Source organism: Neltuma alba, unplaced genomic scaffold, assembly GCF_004799145.2.
Source record: "Neltuma alba isolate B1F8T4 unplaced genomic scaffold, ASM479914v2 tig00000972_pilon, whole genome shotgun sequence".
NCBI lineage: Eukaryota > Viridiplantae > Streptophyta > Magnoliopsida > Fabales > Fabaceae > Neltuma > Neltuma alba.
The window spans coordinates 30,537-55,634 of record NW_021632277.1 but is presented as its reverse complement, the minus strand read 5'-3'; the positions used below and the strand labels follow the sequence as shown (position 1 = coordinate 55,634).

Here is a 25,098-nt window from a genome sequence, read left to right as displayed (position 1 = left end):
CCAGAAAACAAGAAAACAGTTAATTAAGCATTGGAAGAAACAAGTAGAATTGCCACCACTCAATAAATGTATCATGTTCAACTTAACAAAATTTTCCCTATTAGCATCAAAATTCCTAAGAAATGTAAAATTAAAAATAATTAATAAAAAAAGGGAAAAGAGGAGTTGCACATATCTTATCTCTCTCTGTGTCCCTTACAGCAAAAGATGCAAAATCATGTTCAGTCAGGCAGCAAACTAGAGTCAACTGCAGAACTTCAACTATTTCAAATGACTAAATTTGAGAAACCTGAAAAGCTCCACCTTCCTGAAATCTATCCTCTTTCATTAGTGCCGTAAGATGCTTCAAAGTTTCATAGATTTCATCTGAACTAAAATGTGATTTATCACCAGCAACAAATATGTTTGTGTTTTGCCCCACTGCAATCCAGCTAAATCCCGGCATCTTTTGGACTTCTTTCTCTATCATTGTTTTCCTCAAAGACCTTGCTTGTTTCCAATGTCCTGATGCCGCATATATATTAGCAAGCAGTACATAAGGAGCGGAATTTTGAGGCTCTAACTTAATGAGGTTCTCAGCTGCCTGTTGCCCCCTTTTCTCATCTCCGTGTATACAGCAAACGCCTAACAGTGAGGCCCAAATCCTAGCATTGGATTCAACATCTAGTTTTTCAATGAACTCCTCTGCTTCTTTAAGAAAACCCCATCTACCAAGAAGATCAACCATGCAGGCATAGTGATCTACTCTGGGCTGAATACCATATTGATTGATCATCATATCAAAAATTTGGCGGCCCTCAGGAACCCATCCTGCATGACTGCATGCAGTAAGCACCCCAAGGAATGTGACATCATCTGGCATAACACTTGATTGTGTCATCTCATTGAATATGTTAAGAGCATTTCCTGCAAACCCGTTCTTGGCAAATCCAACAATCATTGAGTTCCAAGAAATAACATTATTTTTAGAATTCATTTCTTTGAAAACTTTCTCAGAACTTCTTACGTCTCCACATTTAGCATACATGTCTACTAGAGCACCGCTAGTTAACTCATCTGAGTCAAAACCAGTGTGGAAAATTAGAGAATGTATCTTTTCCCCATCTTGTAATGAAGATAAGAGAGCACAAGCTCGAAGAACACTAACAAATGTGGCTTGGTCAGGTAAAATGTTGTTCTCACGCATTTTCCAGAACAAGGTCAGGGCCTCTTCACTGCAATCGTTTTGTGTGTGTCCAGAAATTAAAGCTGTCCATAATACCCTGCTTTTGAGATTGAAAAACTCCAAGAAAAGAACATTTGCATCTGCAATTCTTTGAGATTCCGTATACATGCCCAACACAGAGACGCCTAACAATTCACTACCGCACAAAAGACCCCTCTTTAAGATGACACCATGGAGCTGCATGCCTAACGTTATATTTTGAGGCCTACAAGCATCTATAAGGCTTGCGAATGTAACTTCAGATGGCTCCAGTCCCATGATTAGCATCTTATGCAGAAGATTAAAAGCTTCTTTGGTATTGTTATGAACATACCCTGCAATCAGAGCATTTAAGGAGACAACATTCCACTCTGGCATGCAAGAAAATACTTTTTGTGCATCTCCAATGGCCCCACACTTAGAATACATGTCAATAAGAGCACTTCCAGCACAAAGTCTTCTTTCCAAACCTAACTTAACTGACAGACAATGGACTTGCAGTCCTCCTTCCAGGACCTTCACATTTCCACAAGCACTGAGTATGCTAGTCAAAGACACCTCATCAGCCACAATACCATGGCCAATCATTCTCTGAAACAAGTTGAAAGCCTCAGTCTCATCTTCTTGCTGCACATATCCAACAATAATTGCATTCCAAGATATATTATCTCGATTTGGCATGAGGTCAAATAGCTTTCTAGCATCCTTCAAAGTCCCAGCTTTAGCATACATATCTATCAATGCATTATTCACAAATAAATTAGATGTAAATCTTTTCTTGACAATAATAGAATGCAATTGGCGACCCATTTCTTGGTATTTTAGGCAACTACATGAGCTCAAAATGCTGGTGTATGTAAATTCATCCAAGCCCATACCACATCTCACCATGCAGAAGAACAAGTCCATAACCTCGTCAACATAATTATTCTGTGCATAGACTCCAAGCATGGCATTCCATATGACAATGTTTTTTTCATCTATTACATCAAAGACTAGCTTTGCAGCATCCAACATGAAACACTTACCATACATATTGATCAGAGAACTTCCTACATATATATTGTTATCCAAACCTTGTTTGATTGCCTCCGCGTGAACTAACAAGCCATAATCCAGAGCCTCTAAACAGGCAATTGAGCGCAAAACACTCCCCAGAGTGGATCTTGAGGATTTTATGCCAGCCTTCCTCATTTCAAGGAAATAGGTGATAGCCTCCTCATTATGACCTCTGCGAGCATGACCTGAAATCATTACATTCCATGCTACAACATTGCGAGTGGGCATCTGCATAAACAATTCACATGCATCTTTCACCCTTCCTAAGCTCAAGTATGCATTCATAATGGTTATGCACATAACTAGGTCTGGATAAAAACCAGATTTTTGCATTTTCTCAAACATTTTTATGGCCTCCTCCAGTAAACCGCCTTGAATGTAACCAGATATTATTGCAGTCCAAGAAACAATGTCTAAATTCAAAGCCCCATCAAATACCTTTTGAGCATCTCTTATGCAGTTGCATTTGGCATACATATCAATAAGAGAACCCTGACAAAAAGAAAATGATGCAAAACCTCTCTTGATTACCCAACAATGAAAAAATCTGCCATATTCAACATTCTTCAGTTTAGCACATACAGACAGAGCAATAGCACAAGTGAATTCATTAGGCAATTGGCCATAATCTCTTAGAGACCCAATACACTGAAGAACCTTCTCCAGCAACCCATTTTTGGAGTACATAACAAGAAGTGAATTCCAAGCCAACAAATCCTTATTATCCAGCTGAGCAAACACCTTCTCAGCAAAGCCCAAATTGCCACATTTAGCATAGAGATCAACAATGGCATTTCCAAGTAACCCTTTTGACCCAATTCCATTTTTAATGCCATGGGCATGAATGATTTTACTAATTCTTGAGATCCCTGATCGTCTCTCAGAAATTTCATCAAAAAGATAGTGATGCTTGATTTGCCTGCATTGCTGTAAGCAAGACTGCAGCAGATGACCATATCGATGATGCTCTTCTAAGTTCCGATTATGTGGAATAGTTGAATATTGAAGAATAGAAGTTAGGTAGTAATGGCATAATAGAGAGTTTGGCACGCCAAAAGATCTGAAGGAACATTGAAGTTTAACGTGCATTGACTGAGCAACAATCCCTAACCCTGTCTCATGGTAAGAGGGAAAATCGGAATTAGTTTCAACAGCCTGATTTAATTATCAGCATCTAACAAGATATGAGTACAAATAATGTAACTTGAATGAAACAATTTCCGCTTTGGGCATAACAGAAGCAGGTTAAGTGCAGCACTAATCTCTACCTCGTCAGACAGTGCAATTTATAGTCTTCTTGTTTGTAAAACTAATTTCCTACGAAAAATATTTTTACAAAAATAAAATATTCTGTCATATGAATAACAGATGAGAAGTATCGTTTTCAACACTAAAAACAAATTCTTCATTAAATTGTCATATACAAAGATTTTTGTTAGAAAAAAAAAATCTTGTTTATAACTTAATAAATATTTTTTTTCCTCAAACTGTATGGCAAACTCAAAACACTTTATAAGAAGTTTTATCAACAAGAATCAATAATTATATTGTTCTTCCACGCAAACTCAATTAGGGGCGCCAAGCCTCGTCAAAAAAACCCAAGACTATTCAGCAAGAAACCCAAACCCAAACCCAAAAAAAATCTCAAAATTAAAGCAATGCAATATTACAATTCCATTGAATTTTTCATGCAATTCCCGTATGAATCAATTAATGCATTGCCAAAAAGAGAATATTAAACAAAACTCCCAACGTGTCATCCTGGACCAGGATCCCCTTAGTACTTCAGGGAATCCAGATCCTAGAAGCAACAAATTAAACCAATCCTAACCATATGGCCAAAAAGAAGAGGACACCCGCAAATTAATACCAAATTGCCTAAGCAATAACAGACATTTAGCAATTACAGCAGCAGAATTGGTCAAATTAAATACCGTAAGACAAAAAATAAGTAGAAACCAAAGATCTAATATGAATGCATTTCACAAATCTGTTAATCGGGAGTAAATCGCCCGGATAACCCGCATACTAGCATTGGACCATTCATTGGTCTAAACAAGGGGAAAAGGAGAAAATTTGGAAGACGAGAAGAACACAAATCAAATAGAGAGGAACAAAACCGAAATGCCTTACTTGCAATGGACAAAAATGCATCCTTCCCTTATGCATACTGTTACAACCGAAGGGAATAAACTGATTCTGCTGCACGGAAGTTGCTTAAAGTCTTGGAATCAGAATCCGCTAAATAAAGAAGTAACGAGACGAACCGATAGAAGAACTCAACGAAGCCGCGGATGATCGACGGGCATTCTTCGTAATGGAGCTGGTGGCATCATCAGTATTGAGTATTGACATTATTGGGCCGTCGAGGTCACCGCCGTTTCGATGGAGTGTCTTGGACTAACGCCAACCCCAACAAAACGACGCCGTACGTGGCCCAAAGCATAATTTCTTGCCACCCCAGAAATAACGGCGTCGTACAGGAGCCACGCTTCAGCCGCCGTCCATCTTTGTGCGGTTGTGCTCCGGGCTATACATTATAACATATTTTTTAAAATCTAAAAAATTAAAATTTATTAATATAAACTTTAAAAATCAAATGGCATACACCCACATTTAATCAGGAGAAAAAAGCAAAATTAGTAACAAAATTAATAACATGTCATATAATCAGGACAAAAAAATATTTTTCTCTCTTATAAATAGAATCAGAGTGGTATTAATTTGAGATGATTCATCCTGCTTATCATGGCCTAATGAACTTCATGTAGGTATTGTAGGCTCGCCAAAAAATTTTCAGTTTGGCACAAAACCAAAGATATAATAAACATAATTGGGGAAATTACACACTGTAAATCTTAAGTTATTTTCCTGGCAACAAAAACGGATCTTAAGTATTTTTATCTTTGCACAAGTTTTTTTCAAGCAAGGGAGTTTAACTCCGATATTTAATAGTATTAGAGTTAGTTTAGTATTCGGTTTGATTTTAAACATAAGATCTTAATTCATTTTGTCTTTTATATTTACATTTTTTTAAGGTAATCTTTAAAGTAGTTGCACATCATAGAAATTTATTAAATGATAGTTCTAAATAATAAATATTTTTTTTTGATCAGTTCTAAATAATAAATATAATTAGTAAGAAAGTTTAAAAAAAGATGATATCTATTTATTATAAATAATTAGTTTAACTAATTTTTTTAATTATATTTAAATTAATTTTTATATTAAAGGCCTTGTATTTCATTATTTCTTGATGCTGGCAAACTTTGGGGGGAAACAAACAAACCAAAACATGTCCAAATGGCTTGTTCATTCGAAAGAGGCCAATTTCCTCCTCATTTCCTCCTCAGAAATGATGTGAACCACAGAAACCCTAACCAGATGAACGACATGAACTCCGTCATATTTGAGAACCACACCATTCCTTCTTTCTCTTTTGTCTCTACTCTTCCTTCCTCCCTCCTTCCATGGCTTCCGTAGCAGCTACACAGTTTCTATTACACAACGCTCTCTCACGAAATCACCGATCGACCAGATTCTTCGGCCTCCAAAGCCCCACTTCTAGGGCTCTGGTTCTTCGAATTCGTGCCTCTCAGACTTCAGAGGGGCCTCGCGGGCGCCAGAAAGCACCCCCTGGAGTTGACACGAGGATCCACTGGGACAACGAAGATGAGGGTTGGCTCGGAGGCTCCACTAGTAATAGTAAACAATCCAAGCCAGAGGATGTGCTGGGCCAAAATTTTGCTGATTTGCTTTCTGATTTTTCTGGCTCTCATTACGAGTAAGCGCTTGCTTTGACTCTGAAATGTTATTTTTGGCTAAAAATTACAAGGACTATGCCAATGCAAAAATATTCAGACCGTAGCAATCATACCATGTAACAGGACAAACACCTCAAAGATAGACAGTTTTTAGATTTTAATTTGAGTGAAATATGATAGGAACGTCAGATGGTATTGGATATGGATGGTTTCAATTTAAAACTGTTTTTGACGCTGGATATGAGAAATTGGATTATGCACAGTGTTATTATCAATGTGTGAACAGAGCAAGGTGGGGGGAAAAAAGAACAGAGCACATGTTCAACTTTGGTCCTTGAAAGATGAGAATTACTTGTGATGGTGAAGTTTTTGAATTTGTTTCTTGAAGCCAATTGGTTCAGTCTTGAATTTGCTATCTTTTAGTGGTCAGTACTCTGTTATTTTCCAGCAATATCTGGTATTCTGATATTATTTTCCTAATGCATTTAACACTATGATGTTTTATCTTGAGGCATGCACCGGTAATGTTATAAATAAGACTATAGTACTCGATGTGTCATAAATAAAATTGGGGTACTTGATGCAACTGGAAAATAACACAAGGGTGCTAGAAGCTAATATATCCTATTTTAGTCCTTTTGTTTGATCAGTTTGTATATTTACTTTATCTTGAGGACTAACTCAATAATGCATGTATATAAGGTGCAAATTTTGAAGTACCAATTCATGGAGAAGAACAAATATAGGGAAAGAGCTTAAGGACATATATTATTCGGGGAGTAAGTTGAAAATAATTGTGGGATTCGTGACAAACTGATTCATATTGAAAATATGCAGATTTTTAGGAGTCTCAGCAGAAGCTGATATAGAAGAGATTAAAGCAGCTTACAGGAGATTATCAAAGGAATACCACCCAGACACAACCTCACTCCCTCTGAAAACTGCCTCAGACAAATTCATGAAGTTGAGAGAAGTTTACAATGTCCTGAGCAATGAAGAGAGGCGGAAATTTTATGACTGGACGCTTCTCCAAGAGGCGGCGAGCCGGCAATCGGAGAAGATGAAGATGAGATTGGAGGATCCTCGTGAGCAAGAGTTGAAGAGCTGGGAATCTGTTCCAGACATGGTTGATAGGCTTGGAGGAAGGAACATGAAGCTCAGTGATCAAGCAGCGACTGCTCTCACTGTTGATGTTTTCATCATTATTTTTGCCATTTGCTGCATCATTTATGTAATATACTTCAAAGAACCATATTACTAGATTGTTAATATCAAAATTGGTTAACTAAAATCTATAAGTAGAAGCTGAATATAGCATCTTAGCCCTGTAGACAATATTGTATCACAAATTCTTATATCATAAAATGTACATTTGATGCAGTGAAAGTTGAATATACATGTATAAGATCCCAGTATAGGATTAAAATATCACTTATGGTTATTAGTCGTCTAAATTTATTTTAACTGTGTATATTATAAGTTCTAAATCTTGTTTTTAATTGAAATATCACTTTTTTTAAAGTTTGGAATTCAACATTTGTTTTAGTTTTATACTCTATTTCTTTTAATATTATATATATAACAAATTGGAAAAAACACGATTCAAAATATCTATATTTAATGTAAAATAACTATTTTAAATAAGGTTAACTTCTAGGGGTCGCACTCTTCACACCAATTTCCTTTTAATCAATGTAAAATATAGGGGTAAAAAGTATTTGTATTATCTCCGGTTTTAAATATAAAAGCTCGTTTGATTATAAATATAATATTTTAATCTATTTTGTTTTTAATATTTATTTATTTTAATAGTCCTCATGATGACTATAGATATTAAAGGATTTTCATTCTAATACATATTATTGGCAAAATTATTTTAAGAAAAAACTTATTTATTATAAATAATTAATTTAATTAAATTTTTAATATCTATAGACTAATTATTTAATTTTTATATTAATAACCACAGTAGAAAAAGTTAGGTAATAGCCAGCCCTGTTCATTGGCCATGACCGGCTTCTTTTCTTTTTCTTTTTCTTGTTTGCCCCTTTTTATTTGCGTTTTTTGGAACTTTCTTGATTGGCTGCTGGGGACTGTCTAAAAAAATACTTCTCCAGGGCAATTTTACAACTAGTTTAAAGAATGTTTGACCCTTTTGCCCCTATCTAGTCTGATTTTGGAAATAGTTTGAGAGCCATCTTTACTAGGTTTAGAAAGTCATTTTATTACTAGCAAGTGATTAATCGCTAATTAGCTGTATTTATATTTTCTTGCTTGGAGCTTGTACTTGAACCATATTATATCATAACTGGAATAGGCTCAAGTTTTTTTTTATTTAATAATATTTAAAAAAAAGTGATCAGTCTCTAAAAACATTTTGGTTTTGATTAGCATTGTTTTGGAAAAAGCTGATTATTTATATTACAAATTTTAATTTTTGGGATCCTGAATCTTACTGAGAAGGGACGATGTACAATTAAAGGAAATAATAAAACAAATAAAACCTCAACTAACTCCATCAAATTATAAAATTTGACATAGAAATATATCAAGATATCAAACTCTTCTATATTGTTCACCTGATGACAAATGGTATCGCATACAAATCACAAGAAGGAATACACTATGAGATATGCATTTTATTTTGATCCCTATCATCCATGAAAGTATCGAATACAGACAGAAATAATGGATATATATAAAAGTATCATTGAAACAATTCAAATTAGATTAAGAACAATCTTCGTAAACTTTATGAAATGGTGACTAGTAGCCATGAGAGGGAGGAGGAGGTGATTTATAGTAGTAACGTGGAGAAGGAAGAGGAGATGATGGAGGAGGTGGAGACTTGTAGATGTATGGCGGAGGGGGAGAGGGAGAAGGAGGAGGTGGAGACTTGTAGTAATATGGAGGAGGTGGAGATGAGGATGGGGGTGGTGGAGACTTGTACACATATAGTGGAGGGGGTGAAGGTGAAGGAGGAGGGGGAGATTTGTAAACATATAGAGGTGGTGGTGATGGAGATGGGGGTGGGGGCGACTTGTACATGTATGGTGGAGGTGGTGAAGGAGATGGTGGAGGTGGAGACTTGTAGTAGTACGGGGGCGGTGGTGATGGAGATGGTGGAGGAGGTGATTTGTACACATATGGTGGAGGTGGTGATGGAGAAGGAGGAGGTGGAGACTTATAGTAATATGGAGGTGGGGACTTGTAATATGGAGGAGGTGGTGAAGGAGACGGAGGAGGAGGCGATTTGTATGCATATGGTGGAGGTGGTGATGGAGATGGAGGAGGTGGTGACTTATAGTAATATGGAGGCGGTGATGATGGAGAAGGCGGGGTGGTGATGGAGATGGAGGAGGTGGTGACTTATAGTAATATGGAGGCGGTGATGATGGAGAAGGCGGAGGCGGAGACTTGTAGTAATATGGAGGCTGTGGTGAAAGAGCTGGTGGAGGTGGAGAATAAGGGTCATAATCAGCACTAACACTATTGATAGCAACTAGGCAAATTGCCGTTGCCAGTATGATGTGAGGCCATTGCATCGGCCTTATTGAGCTTCCCATGATCTTCTTCTCTTTAGGTATCTCCAACTCTCTCTCTCTCTAATTTGCTTGATGATCTAACATGGATTATCTAACCCTTTATATAGTTATAGCACTTGACCGCGGCAACCAAAATTTATTATAATTTAATGCATTAATTAATTAATTAATTAATCCCTGGCACTAATGCTTCAAAGGTTGAACAAGCCAGTTTCAATATGAAGTAGCTTCCTTGTTATTTCATAGTACTTCTTAAAGTACGGCAGATCTTGCTAACCAATTTTTTAAAAAAAATTAAAGAAGCTAAATAAATTATTTCATTATAACTTATGTTATATGATTTGTTTAAAATATTTTGCGCATCATTAGATTATATATCCATCAGTTTCTAAGTCAAGCAAATTAGTTTGAAAAAAATAATAAAGATAAATATATTAAAATAATTTATTTAGTTTTATTAATCTTTTTAAATTAGTTAACGGGCTTTCCATTAAGCACGGATGGTAATTTTTAAAATCGAGATAATGGTTCTGATTGTGTGAATTATTTCCAAGGATGCGTGCGCTATATAGGCAAAGTCAATGGAAGGAGTTGGTGTGGACAAACGGTAAAAGAGCGTGTGGGAGAATATGTCTTTTGATGTTTTCCTCATAATTTATTAATTCAATTTAAAAGACGTAACCTAATTATTATAATAATCAGTCAAGTGGGAAACAGCCATAATAATTTCTAATGTGAAATCCATTCTTCTAGATTTTCTTATTATACTTACTTTCTTCCAAAATTATATATTTATGAATTACTCTATTTTATTAATGGACCCAATATTTCATCCACTTCATATACACAGTCAATTCGATTCGATATATAAAATACAAATCAAAAAATTACTTGAATAAAAAATTTAGTTGAAATTAGCTAAAAATTACCTAAACTGGGCTCTCCTATATACTTTATGTCCTCATCTGATATAAAGGGCAGAATCTAGCTAGTTTATCAATCATTTAACATTTTATATTGTTTGAATAAATTAAATTTGTCTTTTTATTTAAAAAAATGGCTCAACTTATTATATAGAGAAAACTGTTATAAAATCTCAAATAAAAAAATATAATTATTAAAAAATCTCAATAAAAATTTTCCTGCTATGTAAAGTGATTCTTTTATTACTAAAATTTTCTTATATATTTTTTTTAAAATCTCATAGTAATTCTTTCTGCTATGTAAAGTGATGTCACTTGGCTAATGAGACGACATAGTCATCTGGTCCTGGGCATTAATTTTTTTAATTGTTGTTTTGCCATCAGTATCACCGGTTTATCGTAGTTGGACATTTTTTAATTTTTATGATGAATTTTTTATTTATTAGATTAATTACCGCTTTCAAATTAAAGTTGCCTGTTTCAATTTTTAATATTCCTGCAAGTAATTAAAGATGTGTGTATTTGCAATATGCAAATTTTGAATTTCAATTTTTCCAACAAACTTTTCCTTCTCATATAATGATTTATAACATATAATGATTTCTACAACATTTTCAACATATACATAGTCCAATCCTATTTATAAGTTACTCTTAATATATTTCATAAGATTTAAGAAAAACTTTAAATCTTATTAACTCAGCTTTAAAATTTATCAACTTTGCAATTTTATTCTCTCTTTTTTTGGCTAATAAACAACTTTACCCGTAATAAATTTTTTACTTTCTCCTAAATTTTTTCTATTAGTCGCATATGTTACGTTAAATGATGTTTCTATTAATATGATAATTTAAAAAAATCAACACATATTTATCATCAATAATAAATAATTTAATTGATTTTATTAATATCCGTAAATTAATTATCAACTTGTGTATTTAAAATCTAACTTCCTTTTATAATTATTAGAGCAAGTCTTGCTTATCGTGGCATGTTCTCTCTATATAATAATTGATGTGAAAACAAAAGCTTGGCGTATATTGTTTAGCCATTACACATATTTCAACTGCTCATATAGCACGTTGTTGCGTTAAAACATTGCTTTTTCAAGTATATTGGGCGTCGGCACCAAACTTTGTCTGACTTTTTTTCACGCGGTGCAGAAAAATTACTCCTTCGATTATTCTTGAATGGGACAATAACTCTTTATTATAAATAAGGATGTATTCCTCCGGCTCTTAATATAAGACATAATTATTGAGTTGGTTTTGATCCTAAATATAAGATCCATTTCTCATATTTATCAGTTTTTTCTAAACTATTCCTATAGATACTCCATCAACTATAATCAAGTAAAAGAGGGAGATGAGATATTAAGAAAGATGATTATGGTGTTTTAGAAAAAATGTATCACTTTTTTTATATTTAACTAACTTACCTAACTTTCTTAATCTAATCAAATTAGTTAAATGGATCTTATATTAAGGACCGGAAGAGTATTAATAAATCTGTGCAGATAAAAAGGTTAATTAAAATTAGCTAATGCTCGTCGAATTTTAAAATTTTGTCTTTCAAAAAAAAATTCATTGATTATAACGAACTGTTTAGATTGAATAGGAAATCACTGTCGAATCGGTTACAAACGTTGAGATTGAAAAACATTTGCAGCGGTTTGATAAGACCCAAATGTAATTTGATTTTGCAGTGGTTATGACGAACCGCTATAAAATCAGACTCTTGTTTTATTAGTAGCAGTTTTTGGCACTAAATCGCCACTAATATTCCAAAACAATTCTCTCGCCATGTAAAGCCAACCGTTCACGTCACAATTTTGTAGTGGTTGCATGCAAAATCACTGCTAGTGTCATTACACACATGTCATTACCAATCAAAGCATTGCAGAGTCGTCATGGTTGGATGCAAAACCGCAATAAACACACATTAGTTAAAACTGCGATAAAATAACTGCAGCAAAATAAAAACAATTTTTTTTTTTTTGCAGCGAGTTGAACAGAACATTTCTTCCTAAAATGAATTGCATATATCGAGCTAAATAGTTGCAAATTCGAGAGTCTCATTTACAAATAAGGGATTTACAAATATTGGTTCAGTCTTGAATTTGCTATCTTTTAGTGGTCAGCACTCTATGTTATTTTCCAGCAATATCTGGTATTCTGATATTATTTTCCTAATGCATTTAACACTATGATGTTTTATCTTGAGGCATGCACCCGTAATGTTATAAATAAGACTATAGTACTCGATGTGTCATAAATAAAATTGGGGTACTTGATGCAACTGGAAAATAACATAAGGGTGCTAGAAGTTAATATATCCTATTTTAGTCCTTTTGTTTGATCAGTTTGTATATTTACTTTATTTTGAGGACTAACTCAATAATACATGTATATAAGTTACAAATTTTGAAGTACCAATTCATGGAGAAGAACAAACATAGGGAAAGAGCTTAAGGACATATATTATTCGATTATTCTTGAATGGGACAATAACTCTTTATTATAAAAAAGGATATACTCCTTCATTCTTTAATATATGACCTAATTGTTGAGTTGGTTTTGATCCTAAATATAAGACTCATTTATCATATTTATTAATTTTTTCTAAACTACCCTTATAGATACTCCCTCAACCATAATCAAATAAAAGAAGAAGAGGGGGTATTAAGAAAGATGATTATGGTGTTTTAGGAAAAACATGTCATATTTCTTATAATAAACTAACTTACATAACTTTTTTAATATAATCAAATTAGTTAAATAAGTCTTATATTAAAGACCGGAATAGTATTAATAAATCTGTGCAGATAAAAAGATTAATTAAAATTAGCTAATGCTTGTCAAATTTTAAAATTTTGTCTTTCAAAAAAAAAAAATCATTGATTATAACGAACTGTTTAGATTGAATAGGAAATCACTGTCCAATCGGTTACAAACGTTGAGATTGAAAAACATTTGCAGCGGTTTGATAAGGCCCAAATGTAACTTGATTTTGCAGTGGTTATGACCAACCGCTATCTTGTTTTATTAGGAGCGGTTTTCGGCACTAAAGTGCTACTAATATTCCAAACCAATTCTCCCGCCATGTAAAGCCAACCATTCACGTCATAATCTTAGAAGTATTTGGATGTAAACCAAATCATAATTTTAAAAGTGTTTTTACGATTTACGAAGTAAATATGTAGAGGAGTTTGTCTTGTTTTGCAGAAAAGTGCTTCTTAGACGGACTTTTAAGCATTCTCAAATACCCTTTTTATAGCAGTTGTATGCAAAATCACTGCTGGTGTCATTACACGCATGTCATTATCGATCAAAGCATTGCAGATTCGTCAAGGCTGGATGCAAAACCGCGACAAACACTCACATTAGTTAACATTGTGATAAAATAACTGCAGCAAAATAAAAACATTTTTTTTTTTGTAACGAGTTGAAAAGAACATTTCTTCCTAAAATGAATTGCATATATCGAGCTAAATAGTTGCAAATTTGAGAGTCTCATTTACAAATAAGGCATTTAAGTTTCAACTGTAACTCTTAATTTACAATTAGTATTCCTATTTAATTTGCAATTGTTTGGATGGATATTTTATAAACAAGATTTATGGAAACGATATGTTACATAAAGAGGATCTTATATAAGAACAGCAAAAAAATGTCTTATACTCCATCCATTCAACCTTTTCTATAAAACCATATTAATAACTATAGTTATGAGATTAAGAAAATTAATTAAAATTAGTTGGATATAAACAAATTTTATAGACAAGAATATCTTTTTAATATGAGTCACAAGTGTTTTGTTAAGTTTTATAAGGAGTTTGCATTAAAGACCAATACAGAAGGTCTTGTAAATACAATTCACCCAAATAGCAAAGATTGGAATTGGTGGGATATCACATGGAGGAAAACACTTAATGGTCATATTGGAAAGTTCATATCTTATCAAAGCAAAATTCAAATATTATTATCATAATGATGAGGATAAATTAGATACATCAGTGCTTAAGCTGTGAAATTGTTTTGCACCAATTTGACAGTTTATTTAAGGTCTTCGTAAATTTTTTATTTAAAAGAATTACGCTTAACCCTATGATGTTGACAACTTTTTGAAAAATATTAATATTTCCTCTCGTAACTTCTTACTAATAATACCATGTTATTTTTTCAGTTTTTTCTCACTCTTAATTATTAAAAAATAAATAGAAATCGGGACAATTATTTTTTGTAAGATTTTTGCATCTCTAAAATCTGCTTTATTAACCGACCTTCCAAAATAACAAAGAAGGAATCGAATTTTAGATCAGTCTGTGGGTCTGTGCTTTCACTTCCTTTTTGTTTCCAAATTTTCTAAACCGTGATCACATGGAGCGATTAAATAACAAAAAAGTAAAAACACATCAATCATTATAAAATACTCATCCTGTTCTTAATATAAGACATATTTAACTAATTTGATTAGATTAAAAATGTTAGGTAGGTTAGTTAATTATAAAAAATATGACATATTTTTTTCTAAAATACCATAATCATCTTAATTAATATCCTCTTTTTCCTTCTTCTACTTGATTATAGTTGAGGGAGTATCTATAGGGATAGTTTAGGAAAAATTGATAAATATGAAAAATATATCTTATGTTTTAAACCAAAATCAACTCAATAATTATGTTTTATATTAAGGCCCGAAAGAGTACTAAAATAGCACGAAATCAGAACAAGTAATTTTAGCACAGATTTTCATCATAAATTCATCTCGAATTTGAGACACATATTCAATTTATTCTTTTCCTTCCTTTTTATTTTCAAATTTTCTAACTGTGATCATAGTGTGTTTAAAAAAAGCCAACTACATCCTAATCCTGTTTTTAATTTACAAGAACTATATTTGGCCAAAAAAAAAAACTTTACAAGAACTATATATATATATATATATATATATAGTATACATCCTAATCTGTACAGAACCCAAAAAAAATAAAAACTTGACGAATCTGCCTTAAAAAGTGCACAAATAATAATACAATACCCTTCCAAACTTCTTATCAAGTTTTTTCCGGTAAGAAAACGATTTATTTCTTAATTTTGAAAATGCATTACTTTCAGACCATCATAAAAAAAATGAGGATATTAAAATACACCCAACTACTAGCATGGGATTTATTTGCATATATACTACTATAAAAACTAGTTTGATTTTTATTTTGATGCTAAATATAAGACTCAAATTTATTTTGTCTTTCATATTTATTTATTTTTTTAAAGATAATTCTTATAGTAATGATAGTTCTAACTAATACAATTGATTAGGAATCATATTTTAATAAAACAACACATATTTATTATAAATAATTAACTTAAATAATTTATTTAATTTATTTAAGTTAGTAAACTAGTTTTTATATTAAAAACCGAAGAGAGTATGAGAATCTCGGAGCATTCCTACATTACTCTGATACTAACGAAAAAGATCCCATGCCTGCCTGCCTGGAATATTACTTTTTTTAGGAGTAATATATAAGCTGACTTGTTTGCTATAAATATATATATATATGTGTGTGTGTGTATCGAGTGTGTGTGTGTGTGTGTGTAAGCTGACATGAATAATTTTTTTTCCAGCAGAGACATGAGTTATATTTAAACTTTACAATTGGCAAAAAGAAAATACTACATCCAATCCTGAATATAAAAACTACTTAATTAATTTGAGTAGATTAAACAAGTAAGTTAAGTTAGTTTTTTATAATAAATTTGTATTGTCTTTCCTAAAAAGTCCTTGCTAATTAAGTTTATTAGTTAGAATTATCATTATTAGAATGACTATCTAGGAAAAAAATTAGATAATATGAGAGATAAAATAAATTAGAATCTTATATTTAAGATCAAAATAAAAGTTAAAAAAAGTCTTATATTAAAGACAGGTGGCAAAGTATTTAAATTTTTTTTAACAAAAAAAAAGAATTTTCATTAAAAGAAACAACAAGAGTTTACATATCACATTCAAGCCATAATTAACTAACCTATTCCAGCACAGCCCATAGCACTGGATCCACAACCATTACCAGCAGGGAGTACAATAGTAATATTCACAGCATCCTTCTCCAAAATCTGAAGTAAATGAGATGGTGCCTTAATAAGCATCCCATTGGTAGCCATCCCAATTTTTGCATAGGGCTAGGTACTCTCGTGGTTCTATTTATAGGGCAGTAAGAGAATGTATTTTTTAGTTCTATTTATAAGTCACTTCATTAACTTTTCTATAATGTATGTATTATATTATTCTTCATTTGTTATAGTATAGATAGTTTTTTTTTTTGAATAAATAAAGATAAAGTTAGAAAGTTGTTATATTTTAATGAAAAGTCAATACAGTTTAAGATTTCCCTTAATCTGTATAAAACATGTTAAAAGTGTTTTATAAATAGGACCAAAAAAATAGTCCGTAGCATTATTTCCATCTCTAGATACTAAAGCGAGTTGAATATGAGGTCTTGCCCTTAGTAGCTAAAGAATATCATAAACAACATCCTTACACTGCCATTCAATGCTATCAGAGGAACAATTAATCAAGGTTTTATATAACTCAAGACAGTCAGTCTCTAAATTCATCTTCTCACGATCAAACTTGTCACTGTAAAGAATAGCATCTCTTAATGCAAGGCATTCCATATGAAAAGGGGAAGTTGCTCTCAACTTTTTACAAACACAACCAAGTTGAATACCATTATGATTTCTGCACAGAATACCAATGCCAGCTGTTTTGAATTTTGCATTAAAAGCACCATCAAAGTTTATTTTCAAGGAGCCGACAATCGGTGCTTTCCATAAAATCTTCCTTGAAACGTTACTGCTATTGCTACTTTGTTTCCGCACAGTATAATTATCTCTTGCAGACCAGCCTTCGTTTGCTAATAAGTCCTCCCTCTGTTCTTTATTATAAGAGACATTTGATGTTTATGGTATATTCCTATATATAAGAGACACTTAAAAGTTGTCTCTACTTTTTTGTGTTGATTTCCTATTTTATCCATATTTATTGTCTCCAACTCACACTCTCTCTCCATTCCCCTTTTCTTTCTTTCAATAATTTAATTGTTCTCTCTCATACTCTCTCTTCTTATTAATGAGGGCATTTTTGGAAAAGAAATTATATTTTTTACACATTGATTGTTCTTAACTAATTTTAACTGCTTTTTTTATTAACGTAATTCGGTTATTCGTCTCTTATAATAAGAAACGGAGGGAATAGTATTTTTATTTAAATTTTACGAGACAAGATAATGAGCATTTAACAAAAGATAGGCAAAAATTATTAATTAATATAATTAATTATTATAATCTGACCCTTTTTCCGAAGAGACGCGACGTTTACAGCTGAAACAGAACGGTACGTACTTATTAGAAAATTCATGCACCAATGATCCCATAATTTTTGACAAAAAAATACTTTTGCATTTCTCGTTGATTTGATTCTTACAATTAACTACCAAAAATGAATAATAACCAAAAAATAAAAACACCATAAATTAAAACGGATTTACAATTATCATAGTTTCCAGATTATTTGCATATCTTTGAGGATATTTATAGTATATGCATTTTATTTGGACACTCTAAAATTAAATTGAATTGTTTTGCTATTACTTTTTTTTTTTTTACTTCTTTGTATGTTATAACTTTAAAAAAAACCATTATAAGATTTACACTACTATCTAAATTAGATTTAAACTTTACACTTGGCAAAAAAAATTAATATGAAAGACAAAGTAAATTAAAATTTATATTTAGGACTAAAATAAATGAGGAAGGCAGTATTATGTATAGATAACTTTCTTAATGTTTTAAATTTGAAAAAAAAAAATCCCCTAAGCTTTTATACATATACAAATAAATCCCATACTAGTAGTTGTATTTATTACTTATATACACATATGTTAAAATTTAAGGAGTTTATATGCATATAACTCAAAACTTGAAAGAGTTATATATACACAAAAATAAAAAGAAGAAAAAAATAAAATTGATGGCTAGAATTTGCCTATTCATAATTAAACAAATTAGGTGGTCTTTGTAATTAGATTTTAAAGGTTAAGAGAGTTATTTGTGGTCCAAGGTACATGAGAGTTTTGTGAAATTTAGACCCAAAAAAAATGTAAACAGTTAATTATTTAATAATTTTGTTTGGGGGGCCTTAATTTAATAAATGTACTTATCAGCTAAGAAAAGCAGTCCAAGTGTTGTATAATTGTCAGAAATGAAGCTATAACAGGACAAGAATAATTCATTGAAAAGAGAAAAATGATGATTAAAGAAAGCAACTTTAAAGGGAATTATTCCAAGATTTTGCTCTCAATAATATTCTAGAAAAGTTATTCCTGACCAATTTTAATTAATTATTTTATTATTATTTTTCTAAAGAGCTCCGATGGCATCCTTATCCTTTCAACTTTCAACCTTTCCCAAGATTTTTTAGTCTTTTGAAAAGTTTCCACTCGTAGACCGGCCCCATACTCATATTTATATCTTCAATTTGCTTAAGTCTACATCGGCACTTACATTCGGAAAATTGCAGTTAAGCCTAGACCAATGGATGGTTGGTGATTATTTAGTTTTTTTTTTTTCCTTTCTCTTTCTTACTGCACCCCTACTTCAACTTTTAGACTATTTTTTCAATAATAGTTGTTTTAGTTAGTAATTATTAAAAAATCAGTTCATAACTCCCAAGGTCATGAGTTCAAATTTCACTGCTAATTTTAAGGCTTTATTGATAAGTAATTTGTAAATATCGCTATAAGCACTCTCTGAATCTAGAGTTATGTTATAGCTCTAATGACCTCCCAGAACTCAACTTATTTAAACTTCTTTATACCCGAAAATTTTTTTTTCCACTATTTATCATAAATCCTACCATATGGTATAGTATGTGAAAAGACATCTTCTTAATACATAATTATAAAATCGCTTTTTAAGATGATAACCATGGTAGAAAAATAATTGAGTGAGAATGCTAAAATACTACCATGGTTATAAAGAGTTTGTCTTATTTTGAAAACATCTCAAAAGCTCAGGATACATAAAACACCTATAAGTTTAATAACACGTACAACAAGGACTCATGACATAGTAATCGCTCACAAGTTCAACATAAATATTCATCTCATAAATATTTAAGGCATAAAAAACACATGATGCTTAGCCCAGCCCACAAGTCATACACGTAAGAATAACACATACAATAGAATTTTATGGCCTCTAGCTATTCTAACAGCACTCCATCAAATACAGTCATTCAATAATCAAACAAAAGAAAATATATGTTAACAAAATCATAGACCATAAGATGGCAATATATATAACATTACATGTCCAAACAAAAAGAAGACTACTAGGTTATGCTCGCCTATGCCTCTGGTTGCTTTCCTTTGCTCCGAGCCAAACTAGATAGCTCTCCTGAAAATTATTACTAAATAGCAGGGTGAGACATAAATTCCCAGTAACTAAAAATTAATTTATGACATATATAAGTAGTATGACAAGTTGGTAAACTAGTGCTTAAATATAATTTAAGTAATAAATGAAATTTTAATAGATATAACCATTTGAAAGGAGTATATCTCACCATCCACAACCCAATTTATACAAAAGTATACATACACAGCAACATAATGAAATATGTCATCCCATTACTATACTCCTCCTTATGACTCTCTGATAAGGACCTGGGCTTTTTGTGCTGAATAACTCAACCAAAAGTCACCCCACTCAAGTCAAGCAACAGGCTGCCTTTTATATTTACATAGCCCAAAAATGGATTATGGTGCAAGAGGTGTCTACCCAAAAGCTCGTTCTCAATTCCAAGCTGAGGAAAAGAAAGAACTATAGGGGTTTAACAAAAAAAGCCAAACACTATGATCAGTAGTGTAGGCATGCCGCACGGGTTTCAAGAACAATTATCCTTCATATATCAAGATCTCAACCTCTACATATAGACCCCATGCGTAGTTACAATATAAATTAAAAATATCATAATTCTTAAAATTAAGATGATATAATTCCAAACAAAGTACAACACATTTTTATTTTATTTAATAACAAAATATTAGTATACCAAATTCAGCACATGAAAACATAATTCCCAGTAAAATACAACTCAAGCATAATTAAATCAACATAATTCCCACTTTACCAGAATTTGTCATATAAGAAAATACATACTTTATTCATAGATATATTTTCACAAATTAATTTGAGAAGATAAAAGCATAGTAAACATCTTACAATCCAAAGCATGTATATAAAATCAATTAACCTCGGTTATCTCTATTCCAAGCTTAACCTTACAGTTTGAGAAATAAGAACACAAATTATAAATTCCGAAGTACAAGATAATCTACAAATAATATAGATACAATTTAATATACATAGAAATAAATAACTTAAATTATATAGGACTTATTATTATTAATATATTTATATATATGTTTACTACCCAAAAATTCTTACTTCAAATAAAAATTTTTCTTTACCCAAATAACTCATTCAAATTATATACATAACTGTTTTTTTTATCTAATATTGTAAAATTCTTAATTTATAAATTAATTTTTCAGCTTCAAAATTTTCTAGTAACATATACTTAACCTATTTCACATTTTAAACTGATTAAAATCTTAATAATATATCAAATAACCTAAATAAATTATTTAACTTAAATTTAATCGGTAAAAACATTCTATATATCTTGAATAATACATTTTTCAACTAAAATCTTAGTTTAAAATTCTCAAAACAATAAATAAATAAATATAAACTGATTATATATCAAATAATCCAAATAAATTATTTTACTTAATTTTAATAGGTATAAATATGATATATATCATAAATGACAGATTTTTTAACAAAATAAATTTGATTTTAAATACCAAAAGTAACAAATGGAAAAATTTAAATCGATTAAAAGTAACTACTCATTTACCTCTAAATTTCTATAGTCATTTATTGTCAAAACTCAGTACTTACTCTATACCCAGATCACAAAATTTTCTCTAAACATTATAATGATATTACTAATATAAAGCTCTAATTATATATGAAAATATTTATAAAGAAAATTTAATAGAAAGAAATGTTTTTATGTACTTAATGATCTCCAAAACTTGTATTACCCTTCAAATTGTTAACACTTTCCTGCCTTTCTCTCTCTTTTTTTTTATTACAACAGGACGGGATCGAACCCACAACACACGCATCCAACACACACCCACGCCACTCGGCCAAACGGCCAGTGGCCTTTCCTGCCTTTCTCTTGATCCCTCTTTCTGCACCTCTCCCTCTCTCTTTCTCTTCTTTGCTAATACCTCACTCCTCCATTTATCCTTCTAACTCCAACCGTTCTCTCCTATTTTTCCTTCTTTCATTAATACACCTCCCGTGTTTCTTCCTTCAGTAAATGAGTTCCCTCCAATATTATTCTTATTCTTAAATTTTCTCACCTTTCCACTTAATTCAGTGGAAAATGTGTATTTTTTTCACTTTCTCTTTTTTAAATAAAATATTATTATTTTACATTATTTAATTATTTTCTTTTGAAATAATAATTTTTTTGAAAGGATGTTACAATATGCCCTCTCATTACCAAGGTAACGAAAGTGGGATAGGCTATTAAATCGGTTGAAATAATGATTGGAAGGTTAGTGATTTAATTATGATTAAATTTGGGTCAACATAATCATAATTAAAATATTGTACTTTAATTAAAATATATGAAAATATTATAAAAGAACCTAAACCCTAAAAAAATAATACTTAAAATTAAAATTTACAAAACCTGCCAATTTTATGTCAATTACATATAATTTTCCTAATATTTTAAAATTTAAATTTAACCTTTTGAAAGTTCTAGCTTTTGTCATTGAATTTCTCGTCATTACTTTTGCTATTAAGTTATTGAGAGAAACCATCATATCAGAGTAAATAGCGTGGCATTTGACATGGATTAGGAAATTTAGATTGTAACATGCTGGACCCTCTTAAACTTTAGGTCAATTACTGTTTGAGTCTAAGAAATTAGAGTAATATATATGTTAGATTTCTTTTAATTTCATTTATAAACTACATATAATCCAACAAAACAAAATTATTCAAGCATAACTCTAATGGACTGTTATTACTTTTTTGAAACTCAAAATGACAGGGTTTGACCGTAAACTCTTGATTAAACTGGCTTAAAAACTGGTTTATTGGCTCGCAAGGTTAACTAAACAACTGTGTTTAATACCATGATACTCTTCTGGTTTTATTTATAGGGCAAAAAAAAAAAGATATTTTTTAATCCTATTTATAGAGTACTAAGAGAAATTTTTTTTGCCTAGATGTACAATTTTACCTTTCATTTATTATTATGTTAACTTTGTTTACATAAGGTATAATATGTATTAAATAGGGATACATTTACATTTATAGTTACATTTGTGGTAAAAGGCGAAAATCTTAGTGAAAAAGGAATTCCAATATAATAACTCGCATGAGTTGAAAAGTTATTAAATTTTAAGTGAAAGTTAATAAAATTTAAGATTTTTTTCAATTTGTGTGAAACATATTGAAAGTGAATTATAAATAGCATAAGAGGAGTAATTCTTTACTCATCAAACAAATTTAATTAGAAGGAGAAAAGGAATTTATTCCCCCCTCGTGCCTCTAAGCATATTAATATATGCAATAGACTTAGATAGTCGTAACTTCACATCTAATTATGAATCTCTCCACTTCAATGGAAACCCTTTTACCTGTCTATAATTTGGAAATTAAAGATGGGATTTTTTTTTTCTCAACTAAAAGATAAAGGTTTTAAAGAGTTCTCATGATAACAATAGATATTAAAGGATTTTCATACTAATAAATATGATTGGCAAGATTATTTTATAAAAAACAAAACTCATTTATTATAAATAATTAATTTAATTAATTTTTTAATATTTATAAATTAATTATTTAATTTTTATATTAAAAAGCAGAGCAGAAAAAGTTAAGAAATAGCCCGCCATGTTCATTTGCCATGACCAGTCTCTCTCTCTCCCCCTTCCCCCCACCTTTTCTTTGGGTTTTTTGGAACTTTTTGGACTGGCTGGTGGGGACGGTCTGAAAAATACCCGTCCAGGGCGATTTTACAACCAGCTTAAAGAGTGTTTGACTTTTTTGCCCTTATCCAGTCTGATTTTAGATACGGCTTGAGAGCCATCTTTACCAGGTTTAGAAAGTCGTTTTAGTACTAGCAAGTGATTGATCGCTAATTAGCTGTATTTATATTTTCTTGCTTGGAGCTTGTACGTGAACCATCTTATAGCATAACTGAATTACACTCAAGGTTTTTTATATTTAATAATAATTGAAAAAAAGCTATCAATCTCTAAAAACAATTTGGTTTTGATCAGCATCGTTTTGGAAAAAGTTGATTATTTATTTTGCAAATTTTAATTTCTGGGATCCTGAATCTTATTGAGAAGGGACGATGTACAATTAAGGGAAATAAAACAAATAAAACCTTAACTAACTCCATCAAATTATAAAATTTGGCATAGAAATACATCAAGAAATCAAACTCGTCCATATTATTCACCTGATAACAAATGGTATCGCATACATCATCACAAGAAGAAATGTCCTATGAGATATTCATTTTATTTTAAACCCTATTATTTGTGAAAGTATTGAATACAAACAGAAATAATGAATATAAAAGTATCATTGAAACAATTCAAATTAGATTAAGAACAATCTTCGAAACTTTATGAAATGATGACTAGTAGCCACGAGAGGGAGGAGGAGGTGATTTATAATAGTAATTTGGAGGAGGAGGAGATGATGGAGGAGGTGGAGACTTGTAGATGTATGGCGGAGGGGGAGAGGGAGAAGGAGGAGGCGGAGACTTGTAGTAATATGGAGGAGGTGGAGATGAGGATGGGGGTGGTGGAGATTTGTACACATATGGTGGAGGAGGTGATGGGGATGGTGGAGGTGGAGACTTGTAGATATAAGGAGGTGGTGGCGAAGGAGATGGTGGGGGTGGGGACTTGTAAATATATGGAGGAGGCGGTGATGGGGATGGGGGTGGTGGAGACTTGTACACATATCGTGGAGGAGGTGAAGGTGAAGGAGGAGGGGGAGATTTGTAAATATATGGAGGTGGTGGTGATGGAGATGGAGGTGGGGGCGACTTGTACATGTATGGTGGAGGTGATGAAGGAGATGGTGGAGGTGGAGACTTGTAGTAATACGGGGGCGGTGGTGATGGAGATCGTGGAGGAGGTGATTTGTACACATATGGTGGAGGTGGCGATGGAGAAGGAGGAGGTGGAGACTTATAGTAATATGCAGGTGGAGACTTGTAATATGGAGGTGGTGGTGAATGAGATGGAGGAGGAGGCGATTTGTACGCATATGGTGGAGGTGGTGATGGAGATGGAGGTGGTGACTTATAGTAATATGGAGGCGGTGGTGATGGAGAAGGTGGAGGCGGAGACTTGTAGTAATATGAAGGTTGGGGTGAAGAAGCTGGTGGAGGTGGAGAATAAGGGTCATAATCAGCACTAA

General features: G+C 31.9%; 3 protein-coding genes across 3 annotated transcripts; 2 read left to right on the top strand and 1 right to left on the bottom strand.

The window, feature by feature from the left end:
- Positions 1 to 80: 80 nt before the first annotated feature.
- LOC114749383 (pentatricopeptide repeat-containing protein At3g09040, mitochondrial-like) lies at positions 81 to 3,220 on the bottom strand (the record flags this gene model as incomplete). Its single annotated transcript, XM_028937892.1, has 1 exon — positions 81 to 3,220. A coding segment is annotated over one exon (2,946 nt), but the record flags the coding sequence as incomplete, so codon positions are not given.
- Positions 3,221 to 5,625: 2,405 nt separating this feature from the next.
- Positions 5,626 to 7,408, top strand: LOC114749444 (NAD(P)H-quinone oxidoreductase subunit T, chloroplastic-like). The gene is made up of 2 exons (XM_028937950.1): positions 5,626 to 6,047; positions 6,865 to 7,408. Exons 1-2 carry the CDS (start codon positions 5,734 to 5,736, stop codon positions 7,286 to 7,288), a joined length of 738 nt encoding a protein of 245 aa, XP_028793783.1. The 5' UTR covers positions 5,626 to 5,733; the 3' UTR covers positions 7,289 to 7,408.
- A 1,275-nt stretch (positions 7,409 to 8,683) lies between these two features.
- LOC114749371 (uncharacterized) lies at positions 8,684 to 25,098 on the top strand. The gene is made up of 2 exons (XM_028937887.1): positions 8,684 to 9,362; positions 24,421 to 25,098. The coding sequence occupies exons 1-2, from the start codon at positions 8,787 to 8,789 to the stop codon at positions 25,096 to 25,098; spliced, it is 1,254 nt and encodes a 417-aa protein (XP_028793720.1). The 5' UTR covers positions 8,684 to 8,786.